Source organism: Aulostomus chinensis, chromosome 7 (assembly GCF_037954235.1).
Source record: "Aulostomus chinensis isolate RoL2024-O1b breed Wild chromosome 7, RoL_Achi_v1.0, whole genome shotgun sequence".
In the NCBI taxonomy this organism is placed as follows: Eukaryota; Metazoa; Chordata; class Actinopteri; order Syngnathiformes; family Aulostomidae; genus Aulostomus; species Aulostomus chinensis.
In genome coordinates this window covers 5,263,881-5,278,307 of record NC_141326.1, presented here as the reverse complement: position 1 = coordinate 5,278,307, position 14,427 = coordinate 5,263,881, and the positions used below count along the sequence as shown (strand labels likewise).

The 14,427-nt window shown below is 41.7% G+C and overlaps 3 protein-coding genes across 4 annotated transcripts; 2 read left to right on the top strand and 1 right to left on the bottom strand.

The window, feature by feature from the left end:
* Positions 1-154: 154 nt before the first annotated feature.
* On the bottom strand, positions 155-10,013 carry LOC147258272 (lathosterol oxidase-like). 2 transcript variants are annotated; one of them, XM_086207666.1, is made up of 6 exons: positions 9,885-10,013; positions 3,772-3,989; positions 3,209-3,341; positions 2,964-3,064; positions 1,297-1,425; positions 155-1,067 (listed from the first exon to the last, which is right to left on the bottom strand). In XM_086207666.1, exons 2-6 carry the CDS (start codon positions 3,979-3,981, stop codon positions 807-809), a joined length of 834 nt encoding a protein of 277 aa, XP_086063792.1. In that variant the 5' UTR covers positions 3,982-3,989; positions 9,885-10,013; the 3' UTR covers positions 155-806. The 2 variants fall into 2 exon arrangements, with proteins under 2 accessions (XP_086063792.1, XP_086063793.1); XM_086207667.1 differs by lacking the exon at positions 9,885-10,013 and adding an exon at positions 5,874-6,138.
* mt2 (metallothionein 2) lies at positions 9,370-10,519 on the top strand. The gene is made up of 3 exons (XM_086207668.1): positions 9,370-9,526; positions 9,631-9,696; positions 10,317-10,519. Exons 1-3 carry the CDS (start codon positions 9,382-9,384, stop codon positions 10,406-10,408), a joined length of 303 nt encoding a protein of 100 aa, XP_086063794.1. The 5' UTR covers positions 9,370-9,381; the 3' UTR covers positions 10,409-10,519.
* A 1,088-nt stretch (positions 10,520-11,607) lies between these two features.
* Positions 11,608-12,928, top strand: steep1 (STING1 ER exit protein 1). The gene has a single exon (XM_086207665.1). The coding sequence runs from the start codon at positions 11,732-11,734 to the stop codon at positions 12,407-12,409; it is 678 nt and encodes a 225-aa protein (XP_086063791.1). The 5' UTR covers positions 11,608-11,731; the 3' UTR covers positions 12,410-12,928.
* The last annotated feature ends 1,499 nt before the right edge of the window (positions 12,929-14,427 follow it).

Sequence of the window (14,427 nt, the reverse complement as noted above, 5' to 3'; positions counted from 1 at the left end):
TATGTTGGTTCAGTGTTAAGTTATGATCATGCCGACTGTTTCATCACTAAATAGAAGTCTTGGCCTGAAATTGTAATCATAAATACGAACAGCCACTGGCAGGGATGGAGGTCAGGCAAATACACTGAGAATCACACATTTCAGCTGTCTTCACTTATTTCTAACCCTTAGTTCAATGACTTTATTAAACATTTATACAGGAAGACAAAAGGAGCAAACAAAGCATGTTGCGTGTTGCTTCATCATATTTGCCCTGTTGCACGTGATTTTCTGAAGTTCAAACGGGTGGCCAACGTTACTGAACTATAGGCTCTTTTGACTAATCATAGAAATGTGTTGTGAGCCTCACATAACCTTCATAAAGGTGAGAAATCAAATTCTACACAACCATTTGCCAGTTTACTAACTTCACTAATTGCAAAGTAAAGCAGTCTCATACAGTAAATCCTGACATCTTGAAAGTTTGAGGCTATGTTAGCTCCATTTCATGATCATTTTGAAGGATGTACATTTAAATGCTGTTGACATTAAAAAAAAGAGTTATTCACATTATTCCATGTAGGCTACATTGCAGTAGGCTGCACCGAGCCATGACAAGATTTCGTCCTGAACCATCCAGTTTCCTCCAACTCAGATTTCCTTCTGTGTGTATCTATCAATTGCACTATCAGAAAGATTCCAATGTGTCTTGTAATTTCTGCTCCAGAATGCTGATTTTATACCTGGTTCAACTTTCTTCTGTGTCATGACTCAGGTTGAGCATCTCTGTGGAAAGCCTGGAATCAGAAATGACTGACACTCCATCATCACTGCGTCTCTGCCGTGAGCTTGCGGATGTGGTCATGTGGTCCCTTCTTCAGGAGGACTGAGGGGTGTTGGTAGGAGCCCCCTAGACGATCCCAGAGTGTAAAGTATTGTCCATAGTTGTAGTTGAAGAGGAGGTGATGGTCTACATGGTGGGCTGCACCGTTGATTAGACTTATCAAGGGACCAGGGATACGGAAGTCCCCATCGTGAATGGAAATAGTCCAGATGTTGACAAAGATGAAGAGTGAGAGGTAGACAGCCTGTAATGTAAATATCCAAATGTCCTTTTATAGACTGTTCTAAATGTTGTACAAGTCGAAAATAACTGAATAACTTTTCAAGTAAGTGAGCTCCAGAAATATTTCAATGACCGTAAGTTGCTCAGTTTGAGTGAGGTCTTCATGAAATACAGAGCGAAGCTTGTAAATTTGCAACATTGCTCATTTTAACAGAAACACTTTAGATAAAGAGTGACGTGTAGACCGACACCTTGTGGAGGGGGAAGATGAAAGGGTAGATGTGGTAGGGTAAGCTCTGCAGGAATCCATCAAGTGGGTGGAAGGCATGGCTGGCAAATGGTGTAGGGATCTTGAATATATGGTGCTGCTTATGTAAGTGCTGAGGGGGAGAAACACAATGAGAGAGACACAGCACCCAAGCAAGGCACTCAAAGTGGTCTGATCAGTGTCCAAAGAGAAAAGGAATATTTTGTTGTCAAATATCCCAGACCAGAAACTGGACCAACAGGGATGTAATGAAAGTGTTCTTATATTTGGGTCCAAACATCAAGCGGCAGACATCCTATTGACCTTATTGTCCCTCACTGTATTCATCTATTCCTCCTTCTCCCAAAGACTGGGAAGGGCAACAGTTAGAAATCAGGGTGAGGATAGCTCCATCTAGAGGACAGCTTGGCTTGACTGACATGCTGCGTCCGAATTGCCAAGTAGGTCGGCTCGTAGGTCTCAGAGCAGGTCGTAGGCTGTCCGAAACCTCAACTGGCGCGAGTAGCGACCTACTTCGCAACCTAAATTCCTGCCTAAACACGCCCACATTGTAGGTCGGTTCAGGTGCATCCCACGGAGCTACCTGTGGCCCACTATGCACCACGGACTTCTTCTTCGTCTCTTAAAACTTGTGGACGTGCAAGCCAAGTTTGCACCACCAACAGTCTCCCATTCTTATGCAACACGAACATTTATAGTCCTTGTTGTTGACTAAAGGTGTGTTCACACCAAACTCGACGCGGTGTGAACACACCTTTACAGGTGCGTTAATGTGCTTAATAATAGAGAATGAATGAAAGGTGCGTTCAGATTAGAGTGCAGTACAACAGCCAGGCCAGCAGGTGGGGCTTTCGTTGGTGCTGTCGACCTATTTGCGGTATGTGTGCTCTGCCAGCAGAGGTCGTGCTTCACCACCAATCTTCTAGGGTGCTCTAATGGTGCCGCCTTGTTAAGATTGTGGGACGTAGGTTGCCACTTGGCAATTCGGACGCAGCGTTAGACTGTTTCTCAGGACCCCTGTTTGATGATGCGCAAAAAAAAATGTGTCATTAGACCGCTAGGGTGCACTGCAATAAGCAAAATAATAATAATGATTTTGCATTTTGATTCACAATCCTTCAAAAATAATCAGGCAAGTGTTCACCTCCCTTGCCTCACCCTGCCCACTCCCAGCACTTTTCTGTTTAATGGATTAAAAAAAAACAGTTACAGAAAAAAATCTCATTCTGCTGGTTTCATTGTTTTTAAAGTTTTTAGTTACAACTTTTCTCCTACTTTTCCGAGTTTGGACACACTTTGACTCGCACACTTAATAATCTATGCCAAGTCAAATTAAATAAATAACATACGCATACGAAGCTGGCAAAGCACCGATGAGATGTGTTGTTGATATTTTTGAACTTTAAATGTGCCACTGAAATGTATCAGTCCATCATTAAATTATTTTTTGGAGAAGTGAACAATCCTGACATGGATATACCTTATTAGAGCATTTTGATGACGTGAAAGTGAACCAAAGTAGTAAAACCACGGGCTGACTGAGAAACCAAGACACACTAAAAGACACTCAGTGAAAGTGATGAGAATAGCATCGACTTGGAACCCCTTCCCGCTCATACACAGTCGTGCCATGACCGCGCTGAAACTCACCTTGTAGATGCACTTGTGATGCATGGATCGGTGTATCCAGTAGATACACATGTCAGTGAACAACAAGAAGCCAGCGATGCTCAGGAACACCCCAGGCCACCCTAATAGGGAAGCATCCACATTGCATTCATGCTGGATTCATAATTCCCTCTAACTTCAGACCAAATGTGGAAGAATAGCCATTTGAACTTAGATTTGATAAGTTGTCATGAAGATTGGCTCAGGTTCAGGTGTAGTTTTCTTACCTTGGGGAGATTCACAGATTTTTTCATAAAGTTTGCTGTATCCCTTGATCTCCCAAAAGAAGAACGCTGTAGTGGGGAAGCTCATCCAGAAGATTGAGACCATTGCTAGTTGGATCTCTTTTCTTACCTGGTTCTGCCATTGGACATAACACACATATGACTTTAGAGAAGTTTCCCGTGGAACTGTAGGCTGTTTATTATTTATTCATTTCATCTTCATCTTGGAACTACCTTGAAACCTCGCTGCCACTTCCCCTTTCCTTTTGAAACCTTCACTTAACCAGGAAATTTATCCTCAGGGGACTTTCTATGCTTCATTTTCGGCATTATGTTATGGAGGGTCATGTTGGTTAGCTCAAGTGGCCTCATGCTTGGACAATTGAGTGACATTTTTGAAACACTTCCTGAATTTATTCTGCTAACAGAATGGTATACATTATGCATAGTAGTGACATAAAATGCATTGCATGTTTTCTAACCATGAGATGCTACCTTGACAGAGGCTACACATTCATGCTCACAACTGGAACACATATAAATATAAGGCTTGTCAAACATCCTACCTTAATAAAATGTGGATGCTTCATCAGCTTGTGATCAAAGACACAGTAGTAACTAAGTGCACCAAATCCCAGGTAAAGCACTTCTGCTCCCAGGTTAGTCACCAGGCACAGGCTGATGATCTGACGCAGAGCCCCATCTTCAGGCCACGAGATCGGGTAAACGTATGGAGTGAAGATGTAATAGTCAGCGAGATTCAGCACATGATCCATGGCACAGTCTGTGAAGAAATAAGGATCCATCTTGCTTTTAACCAACTTGACACAAGTTATGTTCGACACACAGGTTAAATATGCAGTGAGAGACGGTTATTGTTGTCTATACCTATCTTTCTTACTGCAGAGACAGGAGACTATGAGATTCACTGACATGTTTTTAAGTGGAATATTCCATTGCAGCATTTATTTACCAAAGTTACAATAAAAAAAAAAAATCATGTGAACATGGCAAGCAACTGTACCGAAATTTTGAATTTCCTTTGGAGATCTACTATTGGCTTTCCTTACCACAAATCTGATGACATTTTCCAAATCAGTCAAATCACAGCTGAAAGACAAACTTCCTCAAAATGCGTTGAAACAAATGGATGTTGCCTCCACCTCCTCAACAGCTTCATCCACCCAATGTCAATATGATACTCTCACAGTACGATAATTAAATGACGAAGAAGAAAATATTACGATATCGCACATCTCTTCCTTTTATAAGCATCTACAATTACTCTCAAAAGAATTAATCAATTCATTATTACAAATAAGGGTAGATGAGAGAAGGGACTGCACAATATAGAAACAACATATGCAGCTTCAACATCCCTGTCCATGCAGAGTTGAACTGTGAGTAATACAAGTCGCATTTGAGATCCAGAGAAACATAATTGCACAGACTGCAAATCACCAAAACGCCTACTTCACAGTCTCCAACTAAAAGGTGGATCAGCAGTGATTAATATTTGTAGAATTTTGAAGTTGTTTTAAGTGATCAGAAGTGAACTAAGATTCCTTATCTTTTCAGAAGGCCAATGTCACAATGCAAGTTTCTATACCTGGGCCAAGGTCTGGACCCCTTGTGTAAGCACTGGACTCAAGCTGTCACCTTTCTACTGCCTTTCCTGTGATTTGACCAATGTCTTGAGCTTGTTTCAGCAACTGTGCAAGGAATTGTCACGATAGGAATACTCACTTCAAGCCAGTAAAAACAACCCCCCCCCCCCCCCCCCCCCAAATTCAGATACACAAATCCTGCACTGGACCACACGACCAAAATAATACGAACAAAATACTAACACTGCAAGAGCTGCAGTCAGCAGTATTATGCTTTTACTGTATTGTTTTCATAATATTGCTAGCATTCATCAGTTATGTTCATAGCTAATATACAGTTGTGCTATAAACTACTCCTGACGTGATTGTTTTTGAACTATTATGTTTAATTATTTGTTCCCAAAGTGTATTTTAAGTTAGTACTATGTAATGTGACAAGGCAATGCTGTTATTTCATTATGATGATACCAATAAAGCTTATGTGAATCCAATTGTTAATAGTCAGTCATCAAAATGTATCTAACGTTCACACAGAAACACTACAGGGATCCGCTCGCAGATCTGTGTTCCAACAGAACCTTATCAATGCACTGCAGTTTAGCCCACAGATTGTCCCTCAGCATAGGAACACCTGATGTACATCTAGAAGTTTCCCTGCACCTCAACAACTTCCCACCACAAGAATAATCATTGCTTCATGTTCATGAGACAAACCGAAAACCAAACAAACCATGTGATCTTTTGCATATTTAACGGAGCTTCATATTGCTACTTATAATATATATTTTTGTACTGTTTACTTACTGGTACTTTAAATGCAATGTAGCTTAAACCTTTTACACTCAATCATATAATCTTTGAATAGTGCAAATAACACATGTTGCAAATGTTGAGGGTAAATACAAACCGAAGTAGTTGCAGGTTCATCTGTAAAAAGTCAAATAATTTCAGTATAAACTGGTGTTATCATTCAAAGACAAAATCCAAATGGATGTTTCATGCTTTAGATGCATTTTTGTGCCAGAATTTCCAAAAAGCTTTAGTTGTTGAACTGAACTGACCTGCTTCAGGACCAGAGCCCAACGTCAGCAGACTGTGAACCTTCCTCGAAAGTGGACGAGTCCTTCCCCTGCTGTGTGTCAACCAGTATCAGGCTGTCACAGAATACCCAAACTGCTGTAGCAAACAGCAAGTGGCTGACAAACTGCACACTGCTGATGTTAGTTCATCCTGCACCTCAATAACTTCCCACCACAAAAATTATCATTGCTTAATGATTGTGAGACAGTCCAGTAAGACACAGCTGAGGCTGCTGAAGGGTTTCAGAAAGACACAGATGCGTGGGTTGTGCCAGGGCCAGATCCCTGCATGCTCAGCAAATAACGAGGAGCCCAGTAACAGCAAGAGGCTTGATCTTGGTGATCGTTTTCTTGTCATGAGAGAACAGAGTGGACAGGTAGATAAATCATTTGACATTTGTATCATTTCATGACCGAATGATTTGATAAGCATCATTTTTATGAAACAAGTATATGCAGCTGAAGTATTCAATATTGATCATACAATATATATTCACAGTGTCATGAAATAAGTAATATGTTGCTGCATTATGGTGATTGAATGTTTGACCTTGTCTATTTTAATGCACCCTAGTTATGTCTTCGCTCAAGATGTAACCATGAGCAACAGGACGGCTGTAGGAGCTGTATCCTATTTCAATTTGACCTTTACACACACCACATACATCCCAAGAAACATGTAGACTGTAGCTGAGGAAAACACAAGTACACCATGTACTTTAAGGGTAGTTCCATGGAAAGAGCGCCTCCATTATTTTTCTTTGACTTGTGTTATTTCATCACATTACTTATTTTCTATATTAGCAGAGAGAAAGTGTGTGTGTGTGTGTGTGGGGGGGGCTTAGTCTTAGGGCTGGAGTTTAGGTTAAGGCATTGAGTTGTAATGGTAATCATCTTTTGATTATTTGTCCCTTCATTAAGACATACACATTTTATGTATTACTATTTTTGATGTACTTAACTTGTAATGAAAATGCCTCAAATACATCATGGGGATAATTAACGCTAATGTATTCAACTCCAGTCAAAGGAAGGCCCTCTCTCATTCTCTCCATGAAAGTGTAGATGTCTCCCTCTAGAGCCATGGCATAAAAACAACACCCTCAAGTCAAGTCAGTTTGATTTATTTAGCACCTTGCTGTGAGGCAACAGTGCTGACAATTGTGCTGCATTAATAATAATAATAATAATAATAATAATAATAATAATAATAATACATCCTTTTCTCACTCCCTCATAAGCTATTCATTCATTTATTTTTGTGTACATCGTTTGATGTACATAGATGATGACATCAGTCACTGCAGTAGGTCTAATAAAGACAAAAAGGCCAGTCACCAGGACAGTTTCTGGCCTGAACATAAAGTTTTTTGCTATTTTTATTTTCCATACATCCTTCAACAATAAAGGATTATATGCAAAATCCAGCACGATATATTACTTCTGTCAAAACATGCTCAGGTAAAGGGAAAATTACTGATTAAAAACAAATACAAAAATTACACAAAACCCTACTAAATTATAGTAAATGGGTTACTTTCCACCCCTGAGTTTAATAAGGGTAAACAAAAATATTAATAAATGGTGAGGTAATCATGAAGTGACAAGGGATTTCGTAGTCATGAAAATGGCTGAGTCAAGTCACAGACGATGAAGTTATTTTGTAGTCGGATGTTGTGAGTCACACTGTGACCAATATTTAGTCAGTACAAGGACCTCTGCTGGTCACTAAATGGAGTGGCTAAACCTCTGTGCACACGGCACTTCGATGAAATACGTTCAGGTTACTTTAATTTTTGTTCACGACTATTGACAAACTGACTTGTGCTTTTGTAGCCCTCCAACATAAATATTTGTGGCTGTGTATCTTTAATCTCTTCTTGATCTTTTCATCGGGATGGCTATAAAGTCAAGCATGAACCTGAGCTTTTGAAGATCACAATTTGTGAAAATGTAGCCTAACAAATAAATTCTGTTTGTCGGGGACAGCTATGAGATGAACAGTAATATTAAACAGTGTCGTGTTTTTTCTGACTGTGTTGTTGTTGTGTGCTTGTGGCAATCAAGTTTCCTCTGTATTATTATTCATCCTATGACTGTGTTAATGACAGCCTTTTATTGAACAAGGTAACTTTTAGACGTAATGAAGAATTACATCACTTTACATTGATTTTTAACCATGTCGTTTATGTAGACTTCTCCTCATTGATATCGCGATGTTGCACTCGTCTCCACCCGTCACACCCCCTGTGGTTTACAGTCGTCTCAAAATGACTCAGCTCATTACACACATTATCGTCACCATTAATGATGGGAAGGGAAATGAAAAGAAACCGTGACGAGTGCAAAGAGGGCTAACCATTCTGCCGCGTTCTCTTTTCTTAAAATGGTTGTAACCTGTGACACTGGATGAAAACAAAAAAAAATCCTCATCCCTAAGAGAGTCAGTAATGAGTAAATAAGTGTATATATATGGTATGCTATTTTATTGTATGTCCCTTAATCACCAAGCAGAACATGCATCTCTCATCGCCTCGTGAATTCAAATATTTCCTACTGCAGCCCATGGTTCGGGAAGGCAGCATACGACAATAGCCTATTTACGTTCGCTCACCAGCGCCGGTGGAGGCGGCGGAGTGCAGAGCCGCGGAGGAAGACAGACACAAACACACACACAGACACAAACACACAAACACACACACACACACACACACACACATTGTGTGTCTGTACCGTGTGCACAACATCAGAGAAGGCTGCAAAAAGAGTGAGTGTTCCAAGAACATGTGATGAGTAAATAAAATGACTCGGAGCTGGTTTACGTGTGCACATATATTTTTTAACATCACCATGACACAGCTGAGAGATAAGGCAGGGTGAAGGGTGAAATATTATAAAAAATGTTATAAAAAAAGCACCCGTGATTAAAGGCATCACTCAAGCAAATTTGATTGAGAACACGTAAAAAAGATACAGGACGTTATTGGTCACTCGGGTTATTTTATTAGCTAAAAAAGCAACGTCTCTGGAAGAAACGGATGAACAAATGGATGAACTGAAAGCGCAAATAATCCATAAGGCTAAAAAACTTGTTAAATATGGAGATACCTGTGCCCAGTTGTTTACAACTCCATGTTATAAACCTTAAACCATACACATGAGTGGGGGGCGATGGGCCAGGTATCTCCATTAGACTACTTGAAAACAACATGTTATTTGTTAAAATGTTAATCTGTCACGTATAGTGGGCTTTCACTTGGACTGAATCATTGTTGACCATGTCTCATTAACACAATAATTGATTGTTCAACGGGGGGACACTGGGTCCAGAGATCTTATGTAATCTGCAGACTACAAGCCAGCTGGTCGCCTGGGAATCTCTGCTCCCGCTCTCACATGAGTGGTTGAAAGTCATGTGCACAAACGTTTTTGTAACCATTTTCTACGTGCCTGCGTGTCTGCGTGACAGCAAATTTTGCACCCGTCCCTGATGTTGCCAGTGCGCTATAAAAGCGCCGCCCCTCGAATAACATTCACAACTCGAGTCAACGAAGGTCACGCTCACACCTTGTTCAACCTCAGAAGACAAGAAAGACGCCATCTGATAAAAATGGACCCTTGCGACTGCTCCAAGAGTGAGTATTTGTTCAAGGATGTTAGGCTTTTTCTTCTTCCCTTTCGGTTTCTTAGCTCACGTCACATTTTAAACATAATCAAATGAGCGGTCTTGTGTTTTCAGCTGGAACCTGCAACTGCGGGGGATCATGCACTTGCAAAAACTGTGCCTGCACCACTTGCAAAAAGAGTAAGTCAATGTCTCAATGTACATCTCGACTTGCTGAAGCTGTAAATCTTTCAACATTCATGCAGTCTGTTCCATCATAGTACCCCCCCCCCCCCCCTCAGTGAAGCCATCAAATGTAAATGCCTTTTTTTAAATAGTTTTTTTAAAATGCATATTAGCAGGTTTTACTTCAAACTATAGTAACTCACCCAGGTGGTTGTAATCTCCCACACCTGCTACATTAACGTTTGGCTGAGGACTTCTTGGTGGCCTGTGTGTAAAACCTTCAAGTAATCAAATAATGATGCAGGTGGTAAAAGCACTGCATTCAACTCTAGAAAGCCAGCACACCTTTATGCAGCTGCATGCTCAATTTGCAAATTACTTAACATGCAGCTGCATAAAGGTGTGGGTAAAAATAATGTGAATGAGTTTTTCAGGCCTTTTAGGTGGGGGAAGGGACAGCTTTTGTGACCGTTGGGTGCCATTGGCTTTGGTCTTGGTCTTAAGTGTGTGGCTTGTTCATTCTGGAGTCTCAGAATAATGCAGCAGTCAAGTCTGAGCATATATGACATGTATTTGAAAGGTATGGCATCAGGTTAGAGATCACAAGTTTGTGTTTTGTTTTTTCCTCTTTGCAGGCTGCTGCTCCTGTTGTCCATCTGACTGCAGCAAGTGTGCCTCTGGATGTGTGTGCAAAGGGAAGACTTGTGACACCAGCTGCTGTCAGTGAGGACTCGCCTTCACTCTGTGATGCAGCCTGTTGTACTAAATTACTGAATTGCCAATGTAATGTTTGAGAATTGTCTTGTACTTCCAATGTTGAAATAAACATGTATCCTTATGAGTGCCCGAGTCATTAACAATCCCCTTTCCTGGGTATTGTAAAATCCAGTGTGGCTCAAATTGCCAGGATGCTGACTTTTGACTTGACTAGGGAAGTGAGGTCGTTTTTTTTTTTTTTTTTTTTTTTTTGTGTACCTTGAACTGGCTTAGAATTTAGTCATAGGTCAGGAAGATTGGACTAAAATGTCACCCGACCTTCATTTGCTGGTCTATCTAAAGCAGGGGTGTCCAAACTGGTCCCGTAAGGGCCGGTGTGGCTGCAGGTTTTCATTCCAACAGAGCAAAAGCAACACCTGATCCAACAAATGAGCTGTGTGGACACAGCTTAGTTGATTTAAGTAGAATCAGGTGTTGCTTTTGCTCGGGTGGAATGAGAACCTGCAGCCACACTGGACCAGTTTGGACACCCCTGATCTAAAGGCTTCCAGCGCAAGCAACTGTGTTGCACGAGCCAGCTTCACTTCAGACTTCGCAAAAAATGCTCTTCAGTCTAACCAATCTAAGCCATTACAGGCTACAAAAAAGCTGACGAGTTGACCTTAGCCTCTGCCAGTAGTAAAAGTAGTTGGCTCCATTAAAGTACTTAATTGGGAGAGCACAAAATGCTTGTAAATTTGAGCCCATGAACTAGTGGGCCTGTATAACTGGAGGCGCAAGCTTGCACCATTAAGTTTAGGCAAAGATCAGACTGAAGGGTCATGTGATGTACACCTCACTTATTTCTAGGTTCTTCTTTGATTTCTGGGGGGGAAATGTCAGATGTTTAAAGGTAAAAGTCACCTAAGTGCCTTAACTGTGTTTCAACCACGTCGGCCTTTTGTAAGACCAGGGGCCAAAGAGGTCAGATACCTCTGGTTTAAACTTTCACTGTTGCACAGAAAAGGCTTATGCATTGTGTGAAATTTCAGGGGGCCCAACTAAATCTGTGCAATAAACACAAGAGATATTTCCCTGTGAAAGGTCAAAGTAGTGAGCAAAATACAAGTACCTTTAAATTGTATTAATTGCTCCTACTTCTCACCACTGGTCTCTGCGGGGCATTCAAGGCAAGCGGAACGAAAAACAAGGACTTGTTTCCGTGAAAAGCTAAAAGTGACGTACAGGAAATTACGTCGGCCTTGTTGCATTCCGGGCAGTGTTTTGAATTTGGCTCTTCGACGTCGCCATGGGGTTTTATTTATAGCTGTAACTGCTATTAAAACCTCTAAAAATGCCGAAGGTTGTGTCCAGAAGTGTCGTGTGCTCCGACACGAGGGATCGGGAGGAGTACGACGACGGAGAAAAGCCCCTCCATGTCTACTACTGCCTGTGCGGGCAGATGGTGCTGGTCCTGGACTGCCAACTAGATAAGCTGCCCATGAGACCCCGAGACCGAGCCAGGGTGATCGATGCGGCCAAACATGCTCACAAATTCTGCAACGTGGAACAGGACGAGACCACGTACATCAAGAGAGCCGAGGGCATCGAGAGGCAGTACCGTAAGAAGTGCGGCAAGTGCGGCCTTCTGCTATTTTATCAGCACCAGGAGAAGAACATCCCCGCGACATTCATCGTGGACGGAGCGGTGGTTAAATTTGGCCAAGGCTTCGGCAACACCAGCGTCTACAGCCAGAAGCAGCCCGAGGCCCCCAAGAAAGTGCGCGTCATGATGACCAAGCGGACCAAAGACATGGGCAAATTCAGCTCCGTCACGGTGTCCACCATCGACGAGGAGGAGGAGGAGATCGAGGCCAGGGAGGTGGCGGACTCGTACGCCCAGAACGCCAAAGTAATCGAGAAACAACTGGAGAGGAAGGGCATGAGCAAGAGGAGGCTTCAGGAGCTGGCTGAGCTGGAGGCCAAGAAGGCAAAGATGAAGGGCACCCTCATTGACAATCAGTTCAAGTAGAGGAGCCCCCTTGATGGACAAACACAGTAACGGGTGAACCCACCGAGCATTTAGGTCAGGTGGTAAACTTGATTATGTTGAAAATGGATTTTTTTTGTTTGTTTTTTACAAATATCAAATAAATCTTTGAAATATTTTCATCTGGTGTAATTTTGTGCAAATCCTGCTGATGTAGTGTTTCAAATGTGAATGTAAAAAGACGTAAACAGGTGAGGCAGCTGTATGCCATAGTTTATTTCTGAACATACATTATTTCAGGTCTTTACTGCCACTCAGATTTTGACCAAATGAAAGAAGATTAAACATACAAAATGTATCTGAGATAATGAGTTTTTTTTTTCAATTTTCTGGTGTTCTAAACATCTAATTATGCTACTCTAGTAAATAGTGGTAAAACTGGAGTTTAATTTCCACAATTATCATATTGTTCATCTCTTTTTGTCCCCACAGAATGAACTCAACTATTGTCAATAATTGCATACTTGTGCACAGTATATACCCAATCTAAAAAAAAATCAACTTTTTATGTAAATAAATCTTTTTAGAAACATTACTCAGTTTGAGTTTTCACCTTCTTGCCTGTTGGAGACACATCACCAGGATGACTGGATATGCACTGATGTCACCAGATGATCAAATTTAAAAATTATTTCACCTATCAAGGTGAAAACAAACATTTAAATGGATGTGTCAGTGACATTTTGTAATCAATACAGCATTGTGGGATGTTTTTCCCAGTGTAATATCCAGTTACTACAGCAAGTTACTTACCACGGGGAGATTCTACAGCAAACACCAACATAAAATGAGCAAACTGATCACAAACTGCAACTCCCATTGCAAGGACCAGGCCATCTTTGAGACGCCCAAGTGGCCACCAACAGTTGCTGCATGCAAGAAGGGGTTGAATATCCCACAAGTACTCCGTGCAGGTCTGCACACTGGTGAAACAGAGAGGAAAATAAACTAAATACAAAAGAAGTTTCAGTCCAGTTCAATTTCACAAAGTCCAATCTGTCTTGAGTCCAGGTTTGGACAAACATAGAAGCAAGACATCCAAGTGACAATATTTGTAAATTACCACGAGTGATAACCACGGAAGCTAAGGTCGGGTCCATCTCAACATAGTGGGCACATTAGTCCAGATGACATGAATGGACAGGTCCAGGAAAAGCAGCAGTCTGGCATTTGAGCTGGAATGAGGGAAAATATGATGCAAGTCAACTATCAACACCACGCCCCCCCCCCCCCAAAAAAAATTACAGATTTACCTTGTTCTATCTGGGGCCCTCAATAATCCATTCATCAATCCATTTTCTTCTGCTTATTCCTGTTAAAGGTCGTGGGGGGGTGGAGCCCATCCCAGCATCTACGGGCGAGAGGCGGGGTTCACCCTGGACAGGTCGTCAGTCCATCACAGGACCAACACATAGAGACAGACAACCATTCACACTCACACCTACAGTCAATTTAGAGTAGCAATCAGCCTCGTCCCATCTTGATGTCTTTGGACTGTGGGAGGAAGCTGGAGTACCAGAGAGAACCCACACAGGAACAGGGAGACCATGGAGACTCACACAGAAAGATCCCGTGCCCAAGCTGGGACTTGAACCCGTAACCCTCTTGCTGTGAGGCGACAGTGCTGACCACTGCACCACCGTGCCGCCTGCCCTCAATAATAATAATTAAAAAAAACATAACAACAAAAACCCCTGGAAAACAGACAGTTTGGCAACTTGGGCTCAAATATGGGGGCAGGGTCAATCTCCTCTTCAACATGGAGCTGCAGATTACATCAGGATCACCCAGGTCACAGCTTTACTACTTTAAATGATGACTGTCAGATTTCTCCTCAGATCCCCCTTACCTGCATACACCAGGCAGTACTATCACGCATCTACCAGGATTCAGGCCAGTTTGAAATCCAAACAAAATTCTGTTCAAATAAAAGTAGGGAAGTATGTGAGTTTGAGTTCACAAGTTCCAAAAGTAAAAGTAGATATTCTGCTTGACATTTA

Coding starts and splice junctions, on each gene's coding strand:
- LOC147258272 (XM_086207666.1), bottom strand. CDS start 3,981: ATGGATCATGTGCTGAATCTCGCTGACTATTACATCTTCACTCCATAC. Junction 3,342..3,771: donor AGCATCCACATTTTATTAAG/GTAGGATGTTTG, acceptor GTCCAATGGCAG/AACCAGGTAAGAAAAGAGAT. Junction 1,068..1,296: donor TCATCTTCCCCCTCCACAAG/GTGTCGGTCTAC, acceptor TTTACATTACAG/GCTGTCTACCTCTCACTCTT.
- mt2 (XM_086207668.1), top strand. CDS start 9,382: ATGTTGCCAGTGCGCTATAAAAGCGCCGCCCCTCGAATAACATTCACA. Junction 9,527..9,630: donor CCCTTGCGACTGCTCCAAGA/GTGAGTATTTGT, acceptor TTGTGTTTTCAG/CTGGAACCTGCAACTGCGGG. Junction 9,697..10,316: donor CTGCACCACTTGCAAAAAGA/GTAAGTCAATGT, acceptor TCCTCTTTGCAG/GCTGCTGCTCCTGTTGTCCA.
- steep1 (XM_086207665.1), top strand. CDS start 11,732: ATGCCGAAGGTTGTGTCCAGAAGTGTCGTGTGCTCCGACACGAGGGAT.